The sequence below is a fragment of the Oryctolagus cuniculus genome, chromosome 7 (assembly GCF_051225735.1).
Source record: "Oryctolagus cuniculus isolate XC-2025 breed Fujian yellow rabbit chromosome 7, ASM5122573v1, whole genome shotgun sequence".
Lineage (NCBI taxonomy): Eukaryota > Metazoa > Chordata > Mammalia > Lagomorpha > Leporidae > Oryctolagus > Oryctolagus cuniculus.
Genome location: NC_142873.1, coordinates 37,343,600 through 37,365,755, shown reverse-complemented (window position 1 = coordinate 37,365,755; position 22,156 = coordinate 37,343,600). Strand labels below are relative to the sequence as shown.

Sequence of the window (22,156 nt, the reverse complement as noted above, 5' to 3'; positions counted from 1 at the left end):
CTTTCACTTATTTTTCCCCTCTTTTTAGAAATTTGTATTTATTTTCATTTAAAATGTATTTATTTATATAAAGAGAACAGATTTCATATATTTCATTATACAATTTTAAGAACATAATGATACCACCCTCCCTCCTTCCTTTCTTATTATTATTTTAATTTTTGATGTGGCATACTTTCAGTTTACTTTATACTCACAAACTTAATCCTCCACTAACTAAAGAATGCAACAAGTGGTACGTGGAAAGAGCACTGTTCCTCAGGAATACAGACAAGGGCTATGAACAATAATCAAGGATCAGTCTTGAGTACCTGTCTCCCTCTGATTTCTTGGTAGTGGAACAGTGAGTCTCCACTCTGGGGTTGAGGGGAATAAACCTAGATGAATCTGTCTTTCCTGCATCAGTGCCCACGTTAATGCTACTGATTGCATTTCCTCAAGGCCTTCCCTGACCTCAAACTTCTTAGTCTTTTTTTAAAGAAATTATTAAACACTTAGAGGGTTTTCTACATGCCAATCAATGTTCTAAGCATTTTCAAAAGTAACTTGTTTAATCTTTATAAACAATCTGTGCAGTAGGTACTGCTGCTGTCCTTGTTTTACTGATGAGTGAATGAGGGCACGGAGAGGTTAAGGGACTTGGTCTCGGCCCTACGGCTAGAAAGAGGGTGGTGGAGGCAGAATTCAAGCCCAGGCAGTCTAACTCCAGAGTCCATACTCCAGTTTCTGTCTATGCCATGCTGGCCTGTATGTGGGAATGTGAGTCCTGGAACTATCTGCATCAGAACCACCAAGGACATATTTTTAATTTTTTAAAAAGATTTATTTTATTTATTTGAAAGACAGAGCTACAGAGAGAGGTAGAGAGAGAGAGAGACAGAGAGGTCTTCCATCTGCTGGTTCACTCCCTAAATGGCCGCAGCAGCCAGGAGTGGGCCAGGGGGAAACCAGGAGCCTCCTCCAGGTCTCCCACATGGGTGCAGGGGCCCAAGACTTGGGCTGCTTTCTACTGCTTTCCCAGGCTGTAGCAGAGAGCTGGATCAGAAGCGGAGAAGCCAAGACTTGAACTGGTACCCATATGGGATGCTGGTAGTGCAGGCCAGGGCTTGTGCCACAGCACCGGCCCCAGGGATATGTATAGATATATATTTAAGATTTATTCATTTATTTGAAAGTCAGAGTTACACAGAGAGGTAAAGAGAGGCAGAGAAGAGGACTTCCATCCACTGGTTCATTCCCCAAATGGCTGCAATGGCTGGAGCTGCACTGATCTGAAGCCAGGAGCCAGGAGCCTCCTCTGGGTCTCCCACACTGGTACAGGGGACCAAGGACTTGGGCCATTTTCTACCGCTTTCCCAGGCCATAGCAGAGAGCTGGATCAGAAGTAGAGAAGCCAGGACTTGAACTGGCGCTCATATGGGATGCTGGCACTGCTGGCGGTGGCTTTACCTGCTACGCCACAGCACCGGCCCTGGGATATATTTCTAAAATATATTTGGCCCACCTCAGATTAACCATATCAGCATTCCTCTCCCACCACCAGGAGAATAGGGAATCTGTTTATTTATATTATAAAATCCTGCAGGTGATTCTGATATGTATCTTTTACTAAGAACAATCTAGAAGAACCTTTTACTACTGGCCTGTATTCACTTCTGATCCCTTCTTCCTTTGACTCTCAGATTAGTTTTTTTTTTTTTTTAAGATTTATTTATTTATTTATTTATTTGAAAATCAGAGTTACAGATAAAGAGAGAGAAACAGATCTTCTGTCTGCTGGTTCACTTCCCAAACAGCTGCAACAGTGAGGGCTGGGCCAGGCCGAAGCCAGGAGCCAGGAGATTCTTCCAGGTCTCCCATGTGGGTTGGAAGTGGAGCAACTGGGATTCGAACCGGTGCCCATATGGGATGCCAGCTCTGCAGACAGCGACTTAACCTACTGTGCCACAGCGCCAGCCCCTAACAGATTATTTTCTGAAGGATAATATAGGATCAGTACAGAACTTAATACTGTTATACTTTAGTTTTCCTTTAAAGCCATTACTACCTGAAATTTAAATGAAATCATTTCTAGAAGAATACTTGACCAAATAATAAAAACAAAGTTTCCATTTATTTCCTTTAATATATTATATCTCACTAATGCGCTTTCTATCTGAGAACTTGTGGTTCCATTTTTGTTGAGAATGAAGAAAACTATCAAGTTCTGGAAAATATACCTTGTGTGATAGGAAAAGAGAACTCGCTGGTCGATTATGGGGCAGATCTATGTAATATCACACCGCAGTCCTTCACTGGAATTGAAATCAGCAATGAAAGTCAGTTTCCAATGGGAACAAGTGTTCAGTTTGACTGTTTGGCTAACCCAAGATCCTCAAGGGAAAATGTGTCCGCTAAGGTAGTTAAGTCAGATTACTGCAGGTTGTGCTTAACATTTTAAGAGCAATAAAATTAAGGTGCATTTTTTTCTTTCACTTTATAGTTTGCCTTGTCAACAACAACCCTTCCGAACATGTGCTTCAGGGGCATTTTACAGTCCTCTCTATTTTTTTGTATGAAACTCAGATTAAAGTTATCTAGGAAAGAAAAGACTCGATCTGTAGTGAAGGCTAAGGGAGTATCCAGATGCAGGGAGAGAGAGCTTTTGAAATATCAGTAAGTGGGACCCCTCTTATCCCCCCTTCCAGAAAGTAGAGTATCAGTGTGTGAGAGTTAACTGGAATATCTCCCTGTGTTTCCTTCCCCTTCCCCGTGCTACCTGCATACGCACATGACTTTCATCTCAACCCAACATTTCCCATCTTTTTTCCAACAAAAAACAAAGCAGTTCCTTCAGATGTCTATTATTTAATGTTTTCCTCGAGATGTTTAAGATTCTTTTCTCAGGAAACCTATTAACTCAACTTACTGTAGCCACAGACCCTTCTCCCTCTCTCCTTAGTAGCACAGATACAATTTAATTTTCAGGACATTCACTTCCTACTAATCATCCTGAGTAAAATGAATTTTCTAAAATGAAACATCCTTTTTTTTTTTTTTTTTTTTTGACAGGCAGAGTGGACAGTGAGAGAGAGACAGAGAGAAAGGTCTTCCTTTGCCGTTGGTTCACCCTCCAATGGCCACCACAGCTGGCGCGCTGCGGCCGGCACACCGCCCTGATCTGAAGCCAGGAGCCAGGTGCTTTTCCTGGTCTCCCATGCAGGTGCAGGGCCCAAGGACCTGGGCCATCCTCCACTGCACTCCCGGGCCTGAGCAGAGAGCTGGCCTGGAAGAGGGGGGCAACTGGGACAGAATCCAGCGCCCCGACTGGGACTAGAACCCCGTGTGCCAGAGCCGCAGGCAGAGGATTAGCCTATTGAGCCACGGCACCAGCCATGAAACATCTTATAAATAGTAAATGGTTAAAGCTCATTATGCATTTACTTTGATCTTCTTACTTAACAAGCATTTTTTGAATTATCGTGCTGTGGGCACTCAGCAAACAATGGCTAATAAGAAGTTTCAGGGGTCCTAACTTATTTTCCTAAATCACACACTGTCCACAATTTGAAACATCCCTCTATTATAGCTGACAAAGTGTTGGTCTTTGATTAACTCAAGTAATTGAATGGAGTAATACGAAGTGCTGGGGCAAAGATTTCCGGGTCCTGTTCCCGTCCCCAGAATGTAACCAGTGATGCTTTTGTCTGAGGCCCTTTTCTAGGGAAGACAATCCTGACTTGGCTTAGAAACCTTTGCTCTGAAATTCAACAAGAGAGTGAAACTACGATTCTATCCTTGGGAAAATACTTACAAGAAGTCATGCCAACCACAAAACTAAAAATTATATTTTTTCTTTTTTGTTTTCAAAAGAAAAGCAAATGTAACTATTAGGTTCAGCCGGATGAAATTACTGGTGAAACATAGACCCACAAAGACAATTTTTTAATGATTCAACCTTGTAGTTTCTTTATGTGACTAGAAGTGGAGGCCAAGGTCAGCTAGGCTGAATAGAGGACTTCCCGTTGGGTTTGATATGAGAACCGTTTCGTAAGCAAAACATGAGCTTGTACTTAATAGGATTTCAAACCAAGTTTCCTTTGGTGATGCTGCCAGTATTATCGGGTTTGTATTAAGTGCTAAAAGCAAACATTGACTTACTTAACTTGGGCCATCTATTGTATATTAATAGTGATGATTTATTCTTCTTCTGGGTTAACATGCACACTGATGGGACAGAAGCAAGCTTAACCTTTCCTTTTATTGGTCTGTAGTTTTATTGCATACATTAGTGGCATAAATACTGCTTTTATGTAACCTTTAGATTAACTATTTCTATTTTTACTATGATGAGAAGCCCTAAATATAGACATTTTAATAGTCTTTTAAATGATTATAGCCCACCTAATTTTACTATATCTAATTTTTTTGCAATTTTTGTTTTCAGAATGTATCACTAATGTGTGTCTACATTGTAAAGATTTAAAAGTTTCTAATAGCCATTGCTGTGGTGACTGACACATATAGGTTCTGATCAACACTTACTATAACTTCTGGAAGACAATATTAGTTCCAAATGTTGTGATTATAGGAAAATACTAAAAGGCCTACTTACTGCTTTGGCCCTCTTGCTTTTGAGATTTGACATGATTTCCAGTGTGGCAGTATTTTTTTTATAGTTATATCTTTTTTCTTTTAAAGACTTATTTGTTTATTTGAAAGTCAGAGTTACACACAGAGAAGAGAGGCAGAGAGAGAGAGAGGTCTTCCATCTGCTAGTTCACTCCCCAGGTAGCCACAACAGTCGGAGCTGCGCCCTTCTGAAGCCAGGAGCCAGGAGCTTCTTCTGGGTCTCCCACATGGGTGCAGGGGCCAAAGGGCTTGGGCCACCTTCTACTGCTTTGCCAGGCCACAGCAGAGAGCTGGATTGGAAGTAGAGCAGCCAGGACTTGAGCTGGCGCCCATATGGGATGCTGGCACTGCAGGCGGCAGCTTTACCCGCTACACCACAGTGCCGGCCCCAGTTTGGCAGTTTGAAAGATAGTTGTTAAGGCAAATGAAGTAGTTATGGTAGAAAACTAAAGCTCTTTCTCATATAGGAACATAGATTAAAGAAAATTTAGGGGCTGGTGCTGTGGCGTAGAAGGTTAAGCCTCCCCCTGCAGTCCCAGCATCCAATATGGCCACTGGTTCCAGTACTCACTGCTCCACTTCTTCTTTTTTTTTTTTAAAAAAAGATTTATTTTATTTATTTGAAATACAGAGATACAGAGAAAGGTAGAGACAGAGAGAGAAGTCTTCCATCTGCTGGTTCACTCCCCAGTTGGCTGCAGCGACCCGAGCTGGGCCCATCCAAAGCCAGGAGCCAGGAGCTTCTTTCAGGCCTCCTATGTGGGTGCAGGGGCCCAACGACCTGGACCATCTTCTACTGCTTTCGCAGGCTATAGCAGAGATGGGTGGGAAGAGGAGCAGCCGGGACTAGAACCGGTGCCCATATGGGATGTTGGCGCTTCAGGCTAGGGCTTTAACCTGCCGGACCCTGCTCCACTTCTGATCCAGCTCTCTGCTAATGTGCCAGGGAAAAGCGCTGGAAAATGGCCCAAGTGCCTAGGCACCTGCACCCACGTGGGAGACCTAGAAAATGCTTCTGGCACCTGGCTTCAGCCTGGCCCAGCCCTGGCCATTTGAGGAGTGAATCAGTGGATGGAAGATAGCTCGCTCTATGTGTCTGTGTGTGTGTGTGTGTATGTGTGTGTGTATATGTATGTAATTCTCTCTCTGTATCTCTGCCTTTCAAATAAATATTAAAGAAAAGGAAATTTTTAAAAATTTAATATAAAACTATCCTTGAAATATGATAGATACATTTTAATTTGGTCCAGTTGTAGTGGTTTTCTGATTTGGAAAACCAACCCCATCTCTGGAATCCAGTGGATATGAGCCAAATAGAAAATGTTAAAAGGCCATTGTTGTTACTGTTGGCTTGATATGCAACATTTTTTGACTAATAGAGGTCTGTGTCCATCCAAGTGAAAATTGTTCAGTGTCACAAGTGCTGCCTGTAGCAGACCAAGTTTCCTTCATTGCTAGGAGACATCATTAGATAGTCAATGAATTCATTTCTATCAAAGATAAAGGACTTTAACCCTGAGCCAGAGTTTCCTTAATACAGGAGAAGCTGTTTTTTCCAGTAAAATAGGAACTTGTGGATGGTCTGTTAATTAGTAAGACTGATTAAAGCAGGTAATCTTTTCTTTTTTTAAGATTTATTTATTTGAAAGGCAGAGTTAGAGAAAGAGAGAGAGAGAGAGCGAGCCAGCCAGCCCAGATAGCTGCGGCAGCCACTGCTGGGCCAGGCCAAAACCCGGAGTCAGGAGCTTTTTCTGGGTCTGCCACATGGGTGGCAGGGACCCAAACACTTGGGGCATCTTCCTCTGCTTTTCCCAATCCATTAGTAGGGAGCTGGATCAAAAATGGAGTAGCAGGGATTCAAACCAGTGCCCGTATGGGATGTTGGTATGTCAGTTGGTGGCTTTTCCCATAACACTGGTCCTACAGAGTATAATTTTTTAAAAGATGCTTATGTATCTTTACCTCATTTAATTGCATAAATGTGCAGTTATTTTCCAATTTTTGATATAGAATATGTGCCTTTTCTTTGGGTCCAAATCCACTATGTAGAACTTCATGTGATTTTTTTTTCCCTACAATTCATCACCATAATTTCCAACGTCAGTTACTGTAACTTTAAATTAGAATAAGAATTTATTTATTTTTTAGAATAAGAATTTAAAGATACTTATTATGCAATCTGAGTACAGACTATTATGATTTCACCCCCAATCTTTTATGGTTGTTTTGCAATGAAAAAAGTTTTTTAAACTATTCACTTTTATTCAGTCTTGCTCTCTTTCAGTCACACTGTATTTTATCAGTTATGTAATTTTTTTATTCACATTAACAAATGCAATTAGCAAAAAGTAGTTTTTTAAAGCCACAACTCAATTAGTCATGAATATTTAGTGTTCTATGGGCACCAGTTTTCAGATGGAATGAGAAATGTCATTTAATCTAGTAACTTAGTTTCTTTTCTCTATGGATATGTAGAATCTCTTTTAATAACTCTAAGATCTTACTTTTATTGTGACATGCCATCACAATTTTGCTGAGCAAAATGTGGTCTTGGTTATTCTTTTGATAAGTCAATCTACAAGGCTTTTGTTTTCTTGAAAATGAAACAGACAGTAACTTTAGATGTTTTGTTACACACTGATCTTTTCTCTGTTTCTAACAGAATGCTTGAAAAAGGGAATTGGGAAAAATAGATGAAAATAGCACATTTTGTCAAGTACAATGTTGCATAACATTGGAAAACTGATGGTTTATTCCCACAGTGAAATGTTCTGGTGTCACCTTCCTCCCTGTTTATCTAGCTTCTGGGAATAAGAGTATGGAAGCATGGCGATGATATTTGTTCACATGATTTCACCCTGAAGATACCCTCTGGTATAAAAGCTCCATAAATGTTTTTCATGAGTCCACTTGGAAATGTCTTAAAATTAGCAACACAGTTTTGAATGACAGAGCTGAAATGTGTTTGTCATTTATCTCCATAGCAACTTCCTTTTTCCACTTTTTAAAAAAAAAAGTTTCGGGGTCTGCACTGTGGCGTACCAGGTGAACTTGCCACCTGCAGTGCCAGCATCCCATATGGGTGCTGGTTTACATCTCGACTGCCCGACTTCCTATCCAGCTCTCTGCTAAAGTGCTAGGAAAGCAGTGGAAGAAGGCCCAAGTCATTGGGCCCCTGCACCCATGTGGGAGACCCAGAAGAAGCTTCAGGCTCCTGGCTTCAGATCGGCCCAGCTCTGGTCATTGTAGCCATTTGGGGAGTGACCCAACAGATGGAAGATCTCTCCCTCTCTCTTTCTGCCTCTACCGCTCTGTAATGCTGCCTTTCAAATAAATAAGTAAATCTTTTTTTTTTTTTTTGGACAGGCAGAGTGGACAGTGAGAGAGAGAGACAGAGACAAAGGTCTTCCTTTGCCGTTGGTTCACCCTCCAATGGCTGCCGCGGCCGGCGCGCTGCGCTGATCCGATGGCAGGAGCCAAGTACTTATCCTGGTCTCCCATGGGGTGCAGGGCCCAAGCACTTGAGCCATCCTCCACTGCACTCCCTGGCCACAGCAGAGAGCTGGCCTGGAAGAGGGGCAACCGGGACAGAATCCGGCGCCCCGACCGGGACTAGAACCCAGTGTGCCGGCACCGCAAGGCGGAGGATTAGCCTAGTGAGCTGCGGCGCCGGCTTAAGTAAATCTTTTTTTAAAAACAAGTAGTTTGATTTTTATTGCAGTTGGATTGTTCTAGCTGACTTAATAGGAAAGGAAGAATTTAATTCAGATTTGTCAAACTGTATCTCTACTTTTCCAGCATTCAGTTTCCTCCATTAGTTAATTAATAAGCATTTAAATGAAATTGTAGTGGTAGGAGGTGTATCAAGAAGGCTAAATAATAAATATAGATTTTTCTATACTGTAAAAAAAAAAAAACATAGCTGGGGGCCACCACTGTGGCATAGCAGCCGCATCCAGTGCTGGCATCCTGTATGGGTGCCGGTTCAAGTCCTGGCTGCTCCACTTTGATCCAGCTCTCTGCTATGGCCTGGGAAAACAGTAGGAGATGGTCCAAGGCCTTGGGCCCCTGCACCCGTGTGGGAGACCTGGAAGAAGCTCTTGACTCCTGGCTTCAGATTGACGCAACTCTGGCCATTGTGGCCATCTAGAGAGTAAATCAGTGGATGGAAGATCTCTCTCTCTCTCTCTCTCTGTCTCTCTCTCTGCCTTTGCCTCTCTGTAACTCTTTCCTTTAAATAAATACATAAATATTTACAAAAAAAAAAAAAGCATAGTTGTCCCTGATTAATTTTTACTTAGATTCCTCTTGACCAAATAAATACTTTTACACTACTTCACAGATTTATAACTAGTAATTAGGATTAGCTTTAGGCTTTGAGTTACAGAAAATTAAATTAGTGGTCTTAAAAATTTAAATTTGTGAACTCCTTAATCATCAGGATCCCTTCTTCTTTCTGTCTTTTGTTCCAAAATTCTCAACTTGCAGCTTAAATCTCATGGGCCCAGATGGCTACTCCAGTTTTGGCAATCACATCTGCTTTCTAGCTGTCTGGATGGAGAAAAGGGAAGGAAGAGGGTGCCCTTCTACCATTACCACCTTGAACAAGTTGCATGCACTTCTTCTTCTTACAGCCCATTGACCAGAGTATGTGGCTTCACCTGGTCACACGGGAATCTGGGGAATACAGCCTTTATTCTTGTGTCTTCGTGCCCAACTAAATGTTGTAGATTCTGTTTCTATTCAAATATTATGGAAGAAGGAAAGCATTTACTGGATGTGAATGCTTTCTTTTTTTTTGCCAAAATTTACATTGCTTACCCCAACAAAATGAAAACCTGGATTTTTTTTAAGATTTATTATTTATTTATTTGAAAGGCAGAGGCAGAGAGAGAGAGGGAGGGAGGGAGAGGTCTTCCATCCACCAGCTACTCCCCAGATGGCTGCAATGGCCAGAGCTGTGCTGATCTGAAGGCAGGAGCCAGGAGCTTCTTCCGGATCTCCCATGGGACCCAAGGACTTGGGCCATCTTCTGCTGCTTTCTCAGGCCATAGCAAAGAGCTGGATTGGAAGTGGAGCAACTGGGACTCAAACCAGTCGGTGCCCATATTGGATGCCAGCAGTGTAGGTGGAGGTTTTACCCGCTACACCACAGCACCAGTCCCAATTTGTTTTTTTGTTATTGTTGTTGTTGTTGGTTTTAAAGAAAATGTCCTCTGTAGCACAGTTGACTTATTGGCAGGACACTACACCTGGGTGGTCTTTTTTTTTAAGATGAGTGGTAAGAAGTAAGTAAATATATTTGTGGATTAAGAAAAGCGTCTTTGTTTCTGGATATGTGACTAACAAGATTAGTTATCTGAAAAAGATTAAGATGAGCATGGATAAAAATTGCTTCAAAATCATTGTTGTGAGTTTCAAGGCACATTTATTTTGAGAAAGTGAAGGCAAATATTAAATGAAACAACTACAGTGATCTAGTTACATGTACATAATTAGTTTTTTTAGAAAAGATTTTATTTATTTTATTTGAAAGTTAGAGTTACAGAGAGGTGGAGGCAGAGAGAGAGAGAGAGAGAGGGATAGGTCTTCTATTTGCTGGTTCACTCCCCAAATGGTTGCCATGGCTGGAACTGTGTTGATATGAAGCCAGGAGCCAGGAGCTTCTTCCAGGTTTCCCATGTGGGTGCAGGGGCCCAAGCACTTGGGTCATCTTCCACTGCTTTCCCAGGCCATAGGAGAGAGCTGGATCGGAAGTGGAGCAGCTGGGACTTGAACCAGTGCCCATATGGGATGCCGGCACTGCAGGTGGCAGCTTTACCCGCTACTGGCCCCCAGAATTTGTTTTCATGTTAAGGTAAACACTGTTAGGGTTTGTAGTGTTGGTTCCTTCCAGTTCTGGTCTTTGGGCTTCTTGGCAAACAAGCTCTTTAAATTAGACGCTGTTCCCCATTTAAAAATCTTTAACTACAGACAAGACGCATTAACTGTAATATTCTTTTTTCATAAATCATAGCATTTGGCCTTTTGTTACAAAATTAACTCTTTTACTTAAAATTTAATGAAGAGAAAAAGTAGGAGACAGTATGTTCAGAAAATCATGTTTAAAACATTTGGTATGTCATTGAGATCTTAACAGACAATTCAGAATTAATTCTGAGCCTGACCTTAACCCGTGACAAATGGAATCTTTGTTTTTACAATAGCCTTAATTTGGGGCTTGCAAGTGTTTTGGTTTGTTTTCTCATTCAATTTAGAGACCCTGGAGCAGCATTTTAATTACAGGAATTAAGCTATTTATAATTTTTGTAGCATGAAGATCAACAAGTTATGTTTTTTCTTGGTTATAATATATTATTCTCAGAAATCTGTGATCCGTGTGTCTGACAATGCATGTGAAACAAAACACAAACTCCCGTGCCGCAGTGTTGGCACTGGAACAGGACTTCACTCATCTTCCCAGTCCCCTCTTTTAAAAATCATGTTCTCATGGAAATGTTGCCTTGAATTATGCAAAGTACAAACAGTTACTGGAATGTTTTCTACCCAGTTCTGTTCATGTACATCAGTTTCAATTTGTTTTCCACATTCTGGATTTTTTCTTAGGTCTGTTAAAATAGTCAAATTTCATAGTGACACTGACTTTGAACTAAAGTGCCATGAACTTTTATCATTCCAGCTATTTCAGATCCTTCTTTTTGATAAGTCTATCCATGTAGTAAGTTTGTTGAATGAATGAGGGAATAATGAACATAGAAACAAGAAAAGAAAGTAGAATGTGTTATACTTAGGCTCAGTTTTAAGAAATGGTATCTTTTTTTTTTATCTCTGACAATTCTTAGATTTTTCCTAGGAAGAAGAGGAGCTATTGAAAACAGATAAGGTTGAAATCATTAGTCATTTTTAATCAGCTTTAAAATACCTACATATACACAGTTCAGGGCACTTGTATGCCCCCTTGTCTGCAACCAAACTCTCTTTGGCTTGTTTTTACTTTTAGTAATTGTGTGGCTATTGTGTAGCTGGAAACCAGCAACTTCAGATGAGTTACATATAGATCATTAAAAGTTGGCTGTATCATATTCAGTACTGTATAATTTTTCTAAATATGCATTTATAATTTTTAAACTCTATGCTTTTTAAAGGCGAGAACTCTACATTCTTTGAAATGTTCATTTTGATTACAAATAAATGTCTAACGCTATGACCACTTCAAAGAAGAGCTCAAGCAAGCAAGACCCTAGGCCCTGGCTTTGCTTCAGACAGAACCTCTTTAATATATTGATAATCTGAGATAGGAATCTTGTTGGAGGGGAAAAAATCTTCCTCCCCTTAAAAAAACAAAGTTTGAAAATGACTCTTTAGTGGATAGATAGGTAACTACAGAATCTTATGATATTATCTTATGTAGCCTCTATCATTTTACAGGACTAGAAACTGAGGCCCAGAAAGGATGTGTAGTCTTGTCCAGATCATACAGCTATTTAGTGGAAGAACTAGAATTAAAACCCTTGTCCTAGATGCTTGACCAGTACTCTTAAAAATTGTAGCATATATGTTATCAGAACCTAGGAGTAGTTCAAGAAGACTGCATAGAATCTGGTAATGATGGACACTAAGTTAATGTGTAGTGCGTTAATGAATGAATGATCCTAAGGTAATTTGTAGTTGATTAACTCTTAAGTTTAAATAAAACTTGTCATTTTCCATGATTCCAGTGAAGTGTTGGCCTCTTGGAAACACTGAATTTGGCCTGTTTTAGGACTAAGCTAGTTGTTACACATAACAAATTGTTCTTTGTTGATTTTAGGATCACCTACTGTTACCAGCTACCACCCACAACAAGACCACAAGACCCAAAATGTCTATTGTATTACCAGCAATAAACATAAATGGTAAGTTGAAATTTTGATTTGTGAACAATGTGAGATTCTTTATTTGGCCAAGATTCTCTGGATTAATTAAAAACCTGAAAATTTTCAGTTGGGTAGGTAACAGTATACATCAATGCAGTATTATTTGGGGGACATTTTCACCAAAATGTCATTTTTAAATTTTAATATTTGTTTTAAAAATTACTTTACAAAAAAGTGGTTCTCACTTATTTACATAAATAGTGCAGCTGGCATCCTGATTGTTCTGCATACTTCCTGTCTGGATTCTTTCTAGTCTTATGTGCAATATAAGAAGTTCCTGCTGTGTTCTAACAGCAGATTTGTGAGTTAGATTTTTGGAGTTCAGTGCAGTTTCCTGTGTTACCTGAACATTGGTATGATTCTGGAACAAGCCACAGATGCCTATTTATTTTAATCCATGATACTGATGAGTTTGAAATTGACAGTATTACTATTATATTTCATTCTACTACTAGTAGAATGGGTGTTAAAGGAAATACAAATAATACTATGACACTTTGAGGCTGTCCAGAGATGTTAAGACATGGAGTACCTGTGTATAGTCTAGAAGGGAAAATAAAACAAGTACAGAAATCACTGTCCTCTAGAGAGAAAGTCCCATAGGTAATATACTAAGTACTCAAGAAATTCAGTGCAGGCGAGATTACTTCCAGCTGGGTTCTACATGAAGACGAGAAATAACTTACTCCCAATACCAGCTGTGTGTTAGAAATGAGCACAATGTATGCTATTGACTAACTGCTAACTGCTTTTTCTGATATTTCAAATTAGGCTTATTGAAACAAGGAAGTCAGCCTTCTTTCTCAGGCCTTTTTACCTGGTGTAATAGAACCATTGGTAAATTTCCCATCGTGTGATAAGACCTTTATAGTATATGAGGAAGATGAAAATGAACCAACCTGCAGTTGAACCAGTCCACATTCTGATTGATAATCTGAAATCCTTAAATAAAATTATAAAACAAAACACTGCATTTTAGGGGAGATTCTAAATGAATTCTAACAACATTTAGCCTTTGAGGTACAGGCATTATTCATTATATGTTTTAAGACCCTGGACGACTGTAGAATTTCATGAGCTATATACAGACAGCTCATCAAAAATGCTTTGGAAGCAACTTTATACACATAAAACATAAATGATTTTTTGTTGTTGAAGTGTAAAAAATTTATACTATTTGCTTAGTGTCACAAAGACATTCAGAACAAATTAAGGGAAAAAATGATAACATTGAGAGGAACGTCTTCAATAAAGGCCCACCTATAAGGTTATTCACCGAATAATCGGATTACTTTCTGAAGAAGGACGGTAGATTCAAAAGTGAAGTATGTTGTACTCCAAAGAGAGAACAGAATCTGGGAAATCTCAAGTTTTCCCCATGGATGCCTGGGTTTCTTTGCTTGCATTGTAATAGTTTCATTTTTGCTCAACTCATCCTCAGAAAGTTTATTTCTAAGCTCCATCAAGGCATAATTCACTGAAGTTTTTTCTTCTAATATCGAGTTCTTATGCAAAAAAATGCCTGGTTTTATTTTATAACAGTGAGCTCCATTTATATTAAGCCAAAAATAATAAGATGCTGTTTGATTTTGTTTATCTTGGTCAGGGGACTGATTTTTGAAGATGAGCCTTTCATGGATTTGGAAAATGCAATCATTAGAGGATCCTTTCCTTTTCAATCTGTTCCAGATTCTTTGTAAATAAGTTTCTTTCTGATTTTTTTCTTGTTTTAAACATAGTAAGCTATTAGAAAAATTAAGATTTAAATTTGGGAAATACTGGTTGAGTGTATAGCATGTGTTAAGTGCTATGCTGCATCCTCAGCCTCTTCTCTCAGCGGTCCCTCTTGCTGTACTGAGACTTCTCAAATTAGATCCTGATATTTTTTCCCCACTAATGGACCTCAGAACCTGCAGATGGTTTATGCGGTTGGTACTAGCATTGCTGCCCACAACCTCCAGTGTATCTATCCTCCTTTCTCCTTCAGTCCCCCTGCCATCCTGCAGTGTATACTGGCAGACAAATTCATTCCTCTTACCTTTCTTTGTTCCTGTCACCTCCCATACTTTCACTCCACTACTGCTTCCTCTCCCTGTGTAACGTCAACACCCTCACAGACAAGTCATCCTGTATTCTAGTCTTTTAGATCCAGTCATATTTTAGTTTGCAGCACCTCAGTCACTCTCCACATGGTCACAATCTAGACCTTATCATCTGTAGTAGTGCTCCCTTTCGAATCTTGAACATCCTGCTTTCTGTTACTCACTCTCTTACTTTAACATCCACACTCAAGGCACTCTCTTTCCTCGCAAATCTCCAGTCTTTTTCTGTATACCCATCACATAGTTAATGGCCATACATTCCTCTTACCCAGCCTAAATTCCATAGTCTGGTTCTATCACCACTCTCTCACAGACACCCCTTACTCCCTGGATCCTTTCTTCCTAGGCTTCAGTTGCCTGGAAAAAACCCCACCATAGTTAAACCCAACCATCCTCTTTATGCCTGCTCTCAAGTAGCTAAAAATTGCTAGAAAATACCGTCTAGTAAGGACAAGTAACTTCATTTCAAATTTATGACTGTTAACTTCAAAAAGGCATTCAGTGCTCTCAGGCGCTGCTAGTAAATTCACTTTCCTTCTCCCCTGAAACAAGAATTTCTCACCTTCTCCTCTCAAATCCCCCACATCCCCTCTCCCAACCCCCTCAGCTAATGAACTCACCAAATGCAACATTGAGAAAATAGATGTGCTCATGCAAGAGCTACCTCATGTTTCCACTACAGCCAGCCCAGCTGCTTCTACACCCATAAACGTTGCCTTCTCTCTTGCTACACTATAAGCAAAGTCTCTTGCATAGGGTTCTAAATCCCAACTTGGCTACTCTCTAGATGTATATTGTTGGGCAATCAATTCACTGTTCGATGCCTCAGCTTCCCCATATGTACAAGGAGATAAGAGTAATTACCTTCCTTCTAGGATTGAAGGGAGAAATAAATGAGTAAAAATGCTTTAATTAGTGCCTGTTTATTTCCAGCTGTGTGTTACCACTGTTGTCACCATTGTCATGTCACTGTCATCTACAGTGACTCCTCCCTTTTTGAGCTAAATCCTAGCACCTCTCAGTTTCAAAGACATTGCTCATGCATTGACACCATCTTTCTTTCACATGATTAATGTCTGCTCTACTGGATCACTGCTGTCAGCATACAAAATGTCTTTGGTGTAGGAAGACTTTGGCTCCAAGTCCAATTTCTCTGCTATTATACCTAGAAAACGCTCGAAAGAGTTACTTGCACTCACTGCCTCTAGTTCCTTATCTCCCAGTTTTCTCTGTCCGCTCCCACCAAGTTTTGCCCCTTGTCTCGCCTTTGAAATCACTTGAAACTACCTTCTCTCTATTACTTCCTTGGTTATTTGAATATTTCACAAGACAGGCATCAGTGCCCAATCTCTTGCCAAAGCCTAAGGTCTTGGTTCCCTTCTCATCCTACCTGAATTCTCAACAGTATTTGGCACAGCTGACTCTTCCTGCTTTATTTAGTTTCCCAATTCTTTATTTTTAGAAATTTCAAATCTATAGACAGATTGAAAGATAAGTACAGTATCTACCTCTCAGTTCCACCAATTGTTAAGCATTTTTCTATATTTGCTTTATTTTTGTCTGCACTCACTTTAAAAAAAAATAAGAGTAAGGTTCAGACACCCAAAACATTACACCTTAACCTTTGAAAATGCATCTGCTACAGAAAAAAAACACAAAATCTGTTACATAGCCACAATAAAATGACTACACTAAGTGGAAAAAAAAAAGTTTAACATTGATACAGTAGAGTTTAAAGCGGGTCTGTATTCAGATTTCCTCCCCATTGACCCCAAAGCATTTTTAATGATTTTATTAAATTCAGGATGTAAACATCATAGAGTATGTTCATTTGTCATATGTCATTAGTTTCCTTTAATCTGGAATAGCTTCTCTGCTCATTTCATTGTCTTCATGACATTTACATTTGTAAAAAGTAGACTTATTAATCCTCCGCCTACGGCGCTGGCATCCCTGGTTCTAGTCCCGGTCAGGGCGCTGGATTCTGTCCCGGTTGCTCCTCTTCCAGGCCAGCTCTCTGCTGTGGCTGGGGAGTGCAGTGGAGGATGGCCCAAGTCCCTGGGCCCCTGCACCTGCAAGGGAGACCAGGAGAAGCACCTGGCTCCTGGCTTCGGATCAGCACAGTGCGCCGGCCGTAGCGGCCATTTGGGGGGTGAACCAATGGAAGGAAGACCTTTCTCTCTCTCTCTCTGTCACTGTATAACTCTGTCTGTCAAAAAAAATTTTAAAAAATAAAATAAAATTAGACTTACTGAAGTATCATGTGCATATGAGAAAACTCAAATTTTGTGTGTATAGTTGAATAAGTTTTGGCAAATGTAAACCATCAGTGCAAACATAGTATCAGTGTCTTCTTTGAAAATTTCCCAGTCAATCCCTTCCTATACTTTTTTTTTTTTTTTTACAGGGAGAGTGGACAGTGAGAGAGAGAGACAGGGAGAAAGGTCTTCCTTTGCCGTTGGTTCACCCTCCAATGGCCGCTGTGCGGCCGGCGCACCGTGCTGATCTGATGGCAGGAGTCAGGTGCTTTTCCTGGTCTCCCATGGGGTGCAGGGCCCAAGGACTTAGGCCATCCTCCACTGCACTGCCAGGCCACAGCAGAGAGCTGGCCTGGAAGAGGGGCAACTGGGACAGAATCCGGCGCCCCGACCGGGACTAGAACCCGGTGTGCCAGTGCCGCAAGGTCCTTCCTATACATTTTTGACCATCCCTCTTTCTGGAAACACTGTTTTCTAAGCATCTGTGGTGTCGTAGCTGGTCTAGTTTTCCTCCTAGATCTCCTCAGTCAGCTTAGCCAGCTTCTCCTCCTCTATGAGGACAGGGATCTTTTGGTTACTCTTACCACTTAGCACCATAGCTCCAGCACCGAGAATAGTACCTGGTTAGGACACTTGCAGGATGAGGCACTCTCACCTATGTTAACTCAAATAGTGCTCAGCTGCTAGCTAAGTATTAGCTTCATCTTATAACTGAAGATTCATCTAGGTACCATTACATGCAGTGCATTGTGTACCAATTTATGCAGCCACTACACAGCAGAGCCGTAAGTATCTTCTGATTAGTTATGATACTGTTATTTCAGTATTAAAGATAGATGCGCAACTATTGAAAATACTTGGGACTCCAAACTTTAACATAGATTTTAAAAAAGATTTATTTATTTATTTGAAAGTAGAGTTACACAGAGAAAAGGAGAGGTGGGGCGGGGGGTCTTCCATCCACTGGTTCACTCCCGAGTTGGCCACAACAGCCAGAACTGCACTGATCCGAAGCCAGGAGCTTCCTTTGGTTCTTTCCAGGTGGGTGCAGGGGCCCAGGGATTTGGGCCAGCTTTCACTGCTTTCCCAGGCCACAGCAGAGAGCTGAATCAAAAGTGGAGCAGCCAGGACTCAAACCTGCACCCATATGGGATGCTGGCACTGCAGGCAGCGGCTTTACCTGCTACACCACAGCACCAGCCCCTAATTTGGATTTTTATAGTGCTTTATCCTTACGGTGTTATGTTATACACAGTCATAATGTTAATGATGTTATGTACAGTAATTACTTTGTGATCCCTTGAAAAAATTTTACTTTTTAAATACTTCCTATGATTAGTAATAGCTGACAAGCATGGTTTAGAATGATTTTTGAAAATGTGAGATAATTAAAATGTTGGCTACCCTTCTATCACATTAGTTGGAGATTTGGAGTTCACAGTGAAGAACGAATTGCAATTACTAACCTCCTTTTCAACAATTGTTCTGCAGGAAAAAACAAGCAAAATGTTGACCTAGAAAACTACAATCTTATAGGACTCACCAGTTCTCAGATGTAGACTGCTTTGGCTTGTTAGGCATGTGTATTTGGCAAGCTGTACTGTAACTGTGTAGTTTATACTCTGAAGAGTATAATTTATATAGATGTCTAGAGTTTGGGCATCTGTTTATTAAAAGAGCAGAGACAGTGTAGGATATCCCTAATATTGGGGTTTTTCATTCTGAGCAATACAAAGGTTTGATAAAGTTGAATAAAATATATTTTCTGTCTTTTTTAGTTTAAAAGTTGCCTATAACTAAAAAATGGATTTTTGATGATCTCTCTTTATTACTTAAATGGAGGCTGTAGAATTTTTGGAGAGTATGATAAAGACAGAAAGTAAAGACAAAAATCAGATTTTATTGAGCAACTGGTTTATGTAGTACACTGGATAAGGATATTTGGATAGAGGAATTTTTATTTCCCAGTGTGAGCAAAGTAAATTACATTTCCAGGTCAGTGTCTGGTCTTAAACTATAATGTATGATGATTATACTTTGTGGTTTTGAGCTGTGGAAAAAGAGCTTAAGAAATGGTGAAAGAGAGTAAGATGTGAGGGTGAAATTGATGCCATTTAGAAATTACCCATCATGCATTCTGTGTTCTCTGGGCCAGTTTTATTTTTGTAAAATTGTTTTTGGCATTTTGCATTTGTTTATTATTTAAATTTCTTTCTCTCATAAGAGATTTGAAAACAGATTAGTGAAACTGCAAGAAAATCTTTGAGGAAATCCTCACACTGAAAGTCATTGAAGATAAAATGCTAAGTATGCTTTAAAGAGACTTATAAAAAAAAGATTGCATGGTTGGCAGAGTAGTGGATGATGAATTAAAAACTATTGCTGTTTTTTTAAAAGGATTCTGAAAGTTCTAATTACAGTCCTGTAAGTCAACATTTCCTGCTTTTAAATTCTTAAATTCTTATTTAATTATTTCCACCGAATGCTCTGATAAAATTGCTCATTACCCTTTCTCTCTGTCTCTCTCTCTCACTGTCCACTCTGCCTGTCAAAAAATAAAATAAATAAATAAATAAATAAATAAATTGCTCATTACCTTACTTTCACTCTGATAAGTAAAATTCAACAAGATAGACCATAGGATAATGTTTTGGGTATTTTTAAAATAATGGCTGCTCTGTACATATCTTTCACCAGGGAGTAGACCCTATGAACACCACCATCAGCAGATCTGTCCTACACTTTCACCAATGATTTCATTAATTTGTTGTTACCCTTCTCCATCCCTTCTGTAAGCCAGGGACCCTGTAGTGTGGTACACAAGTAATAAAAATGATCAATACTGTTATCCAACGCAGTTGTACCATCATTCAGGGCCCAGGTTGATGAACAAATGACTACAAGCTACACTGTAATTATATTTCATTTTAAAGTTATTGCCATGTAAAGAAAATTTGGAGCCGGCGCCGTGGCTCAATAGGCTAATCCTCCACCTTGCGGCGCCGGCACACCGGGTTCTAGTCCCGGTTGGGGCGCCGGATTCTGTCCCGGTTGCCCCTCTTCCAGGCCAGCTCTCTGCTATGGCTCGGGAGTGCAGTGGAGGATGGCCCAGGTGCTTGGGCCCTGCACCCCATGGGAGACCAGGAAAAAGCACCTGGCTCCTGGCTCCTGCCAGGATCAGCGCGGTGCGCCGGCTGCAGCGGCGGCCATTGGAGGGTGAACCAGCGGCAAAGGAAGACCTTTCTCTCTCTGTCTCTCTCTCTCACTGTCCACTCTGCCTGTCCAAAAAAAAAAAAAAAAAAAAAAAAAAAAAAAAATTTGGAAGAATTTACTTGCAGTGGTATGCAAATACCAGTGCCAGCTCATGAAACATGTTTTCAGTTGGAGAGGGCATAGCAAAAGGTCAGGAAGCAAGCTGACCAAATAAATGTTTTGGTTTTAATAATAAGAGAAAGCTAATACCTCTGCTTTTGACGATCCCAGTGTTGCGGAAGTGGCTATCACAAATCCAGTTTATTTGGAAACTGTCGTGTTTTCTCTGCTTAGGCAGGCTGGTGCCTTTTACTCTCACCGATTCCTTTCGCCTTGAAGGGCTGTGGATGATCTCTGCCTGTCAAAAAATTAATTAATTAATTAATTAAAAATAAAAAAATAGTGTATTTACAACCTTGCATTTTCTTTGCAGTCCATTCAATTTCATTGTTAAATAGTCACAGTCACAAAGTTGAGTGAATAGAGTCTTAAAAATATATTTTAATTTTTAAATGCATAATCATAGTTTTCTTCTGACTCATTTCTAAAACCAGTAGTAAAAATCCTATACTAAGAACTTCTATCGATAAAAGAAAACAGACATACTATTCACCTGAAAAATGTAATTTTTTCTCTGAAAATACACACATAGATCCATCAATTATGTATGACTGGCAAATAAGATGATAGGAGTAAACATTTGCTATATAAAAGATAATGGGAAATGGCTTTGTAAAGATGTAAGTTTACATGGTGAGCTCTGGGACTGATTGGCAATTTTCTACTGATAGTCTCCTAAATAAGGCAGAGGGTAACTCAAATTGTCTTTAAAATGTGAGCAAATCTTGGCTCAATTCCTTTTTAGCTCACTACCTTCCTTCCTGCCCCCAGTGATGCTAAGATAACAGTTAAGCTGAGACCAACATAGTTTACACTATGCTGGTTATTTATTTATTTATTTTTTGGCAGTCAGAGTTAGACAGTGAGAAAGAGAGACAGAGAAAAAGGTCTTCCTTCCATTGGTTCACTCCCCAAATGGCTGCCACGGCTGGCGCGTTGCTCTGATCTGAAGCCAGGAGCCAGGTGCTTCCCCTGGTCTCCCATGCAGGTGCAGGGACCCAAGCACTTGGGCCATCCTCCACTGCCTTCCCGGGCCACAGCAGAGAGCTGGCCTGGAAGAGGAGCAACCGGGACAGAATCCGGCGCCCCGACCGGGACTAGAACCTGGAGTACTGGTGCCTCAGGCAGAGGATTGAGCCTAGTGAGCCGCAGCACCGGCCTGTGCTGGTTAATTTTTTAAAAGAGAAATCAGTTAGGTACCAGGTGGTATAAACTCTAAATGCCTGTGTTACAGACTCAAGCTAAAGGAATATGATAGATAGTAGATTCTGGATAACTAACATCAGTCATACCTGGGGAGATAAAATTTGAACTGGACCATCAAGTACACTTGGAATGTGAGTATATAAGTAAAGTATTTACTTAGTAAGGATTGCACCCAGCTAAACTGACAAAAACCTAACTAAGCTTTGACCTAATTAAATTGTATTTTATTTTGTTTTGTTTGTGTGTTTGCTTTTTAATATATCGAGATGTCTGCACCTAAGAATAGAAACAAAGCTGTCCAGTTGTTGGTGCTGATTCAACAACCTAAAGGTTATACGGCCAAGACTGCTGAAATTCTCTTGGCCTCTCCCCGGTGATCACAAAATGACTGCTGCAGCTCAAACTATCACATTTATAACCCAGGCAAGAAAAAGAAGGGAGACATGGTATCTATTAGGAAAGCAAGCATTTTCCAGAAATTTCTAGCAGACTTTTTCTTGTGCCTCATTGATGGTGTCAAATGTTTAGGCTTAACTTCAAAGTAAGCTCAGAAACATAATATTTTAAGCAGATGCTGTGATTTGAAAAAAGAAATTGGAGTTCTTTCAATAAAGAAATAGTGGATATGGTGTAGAGAAATTAGCAGCTGCCTCTTGCTGCAGCACTCTACCACGTGCTGAGTTGGGAATGA

The 22,156-nt window shown here is 40.2% G+C and overlaps 1 protein-coding gene and 1 long non-coding RNA gene across 4 annotated transcripts in view; one reads left to right on the top strand and one right to left on the bottom strand.

Annotated features, from left to right (window-relative positions):
• Positions 1 to 22,156, top strand: part of ATF6 (activating transcription factor 6) — a 221,715-nt gene that overhangs the window by 149,257 nt on the left and 50,302 nt on the right. For all 3 annotated transcript variants that reach the window (XM_089299668.1, XM_008265536.5, XM_089299669.1), the window contains one exon: positions 12,422 to 12,506. In XM_089299668.1, coding sequence (XP_089155794.1) covers positions 12,422 to 12,506 — 85 coding nt within the window. The remainder of the gene's footprint in view (positions 1 to 12,421; positions 12,507 to 22,156) is intronic.
• LOC149125417 (uncharacterized) overlaps positions 18,929 to 22,156 on the bottom strand; it is a 28,691-nt gene continuing 25,463 nt past the window's right edge. Inside the window, exon 2 of the long non-coding RNA XR_016210458.1 lies at positions 18,929 to 20,497. This is a non-coding gene — a long non-coding RNA (uncharacterized LOC149125417). The remainder of the gene's footprint in view (positions 20,498 to 22,156) is intronic.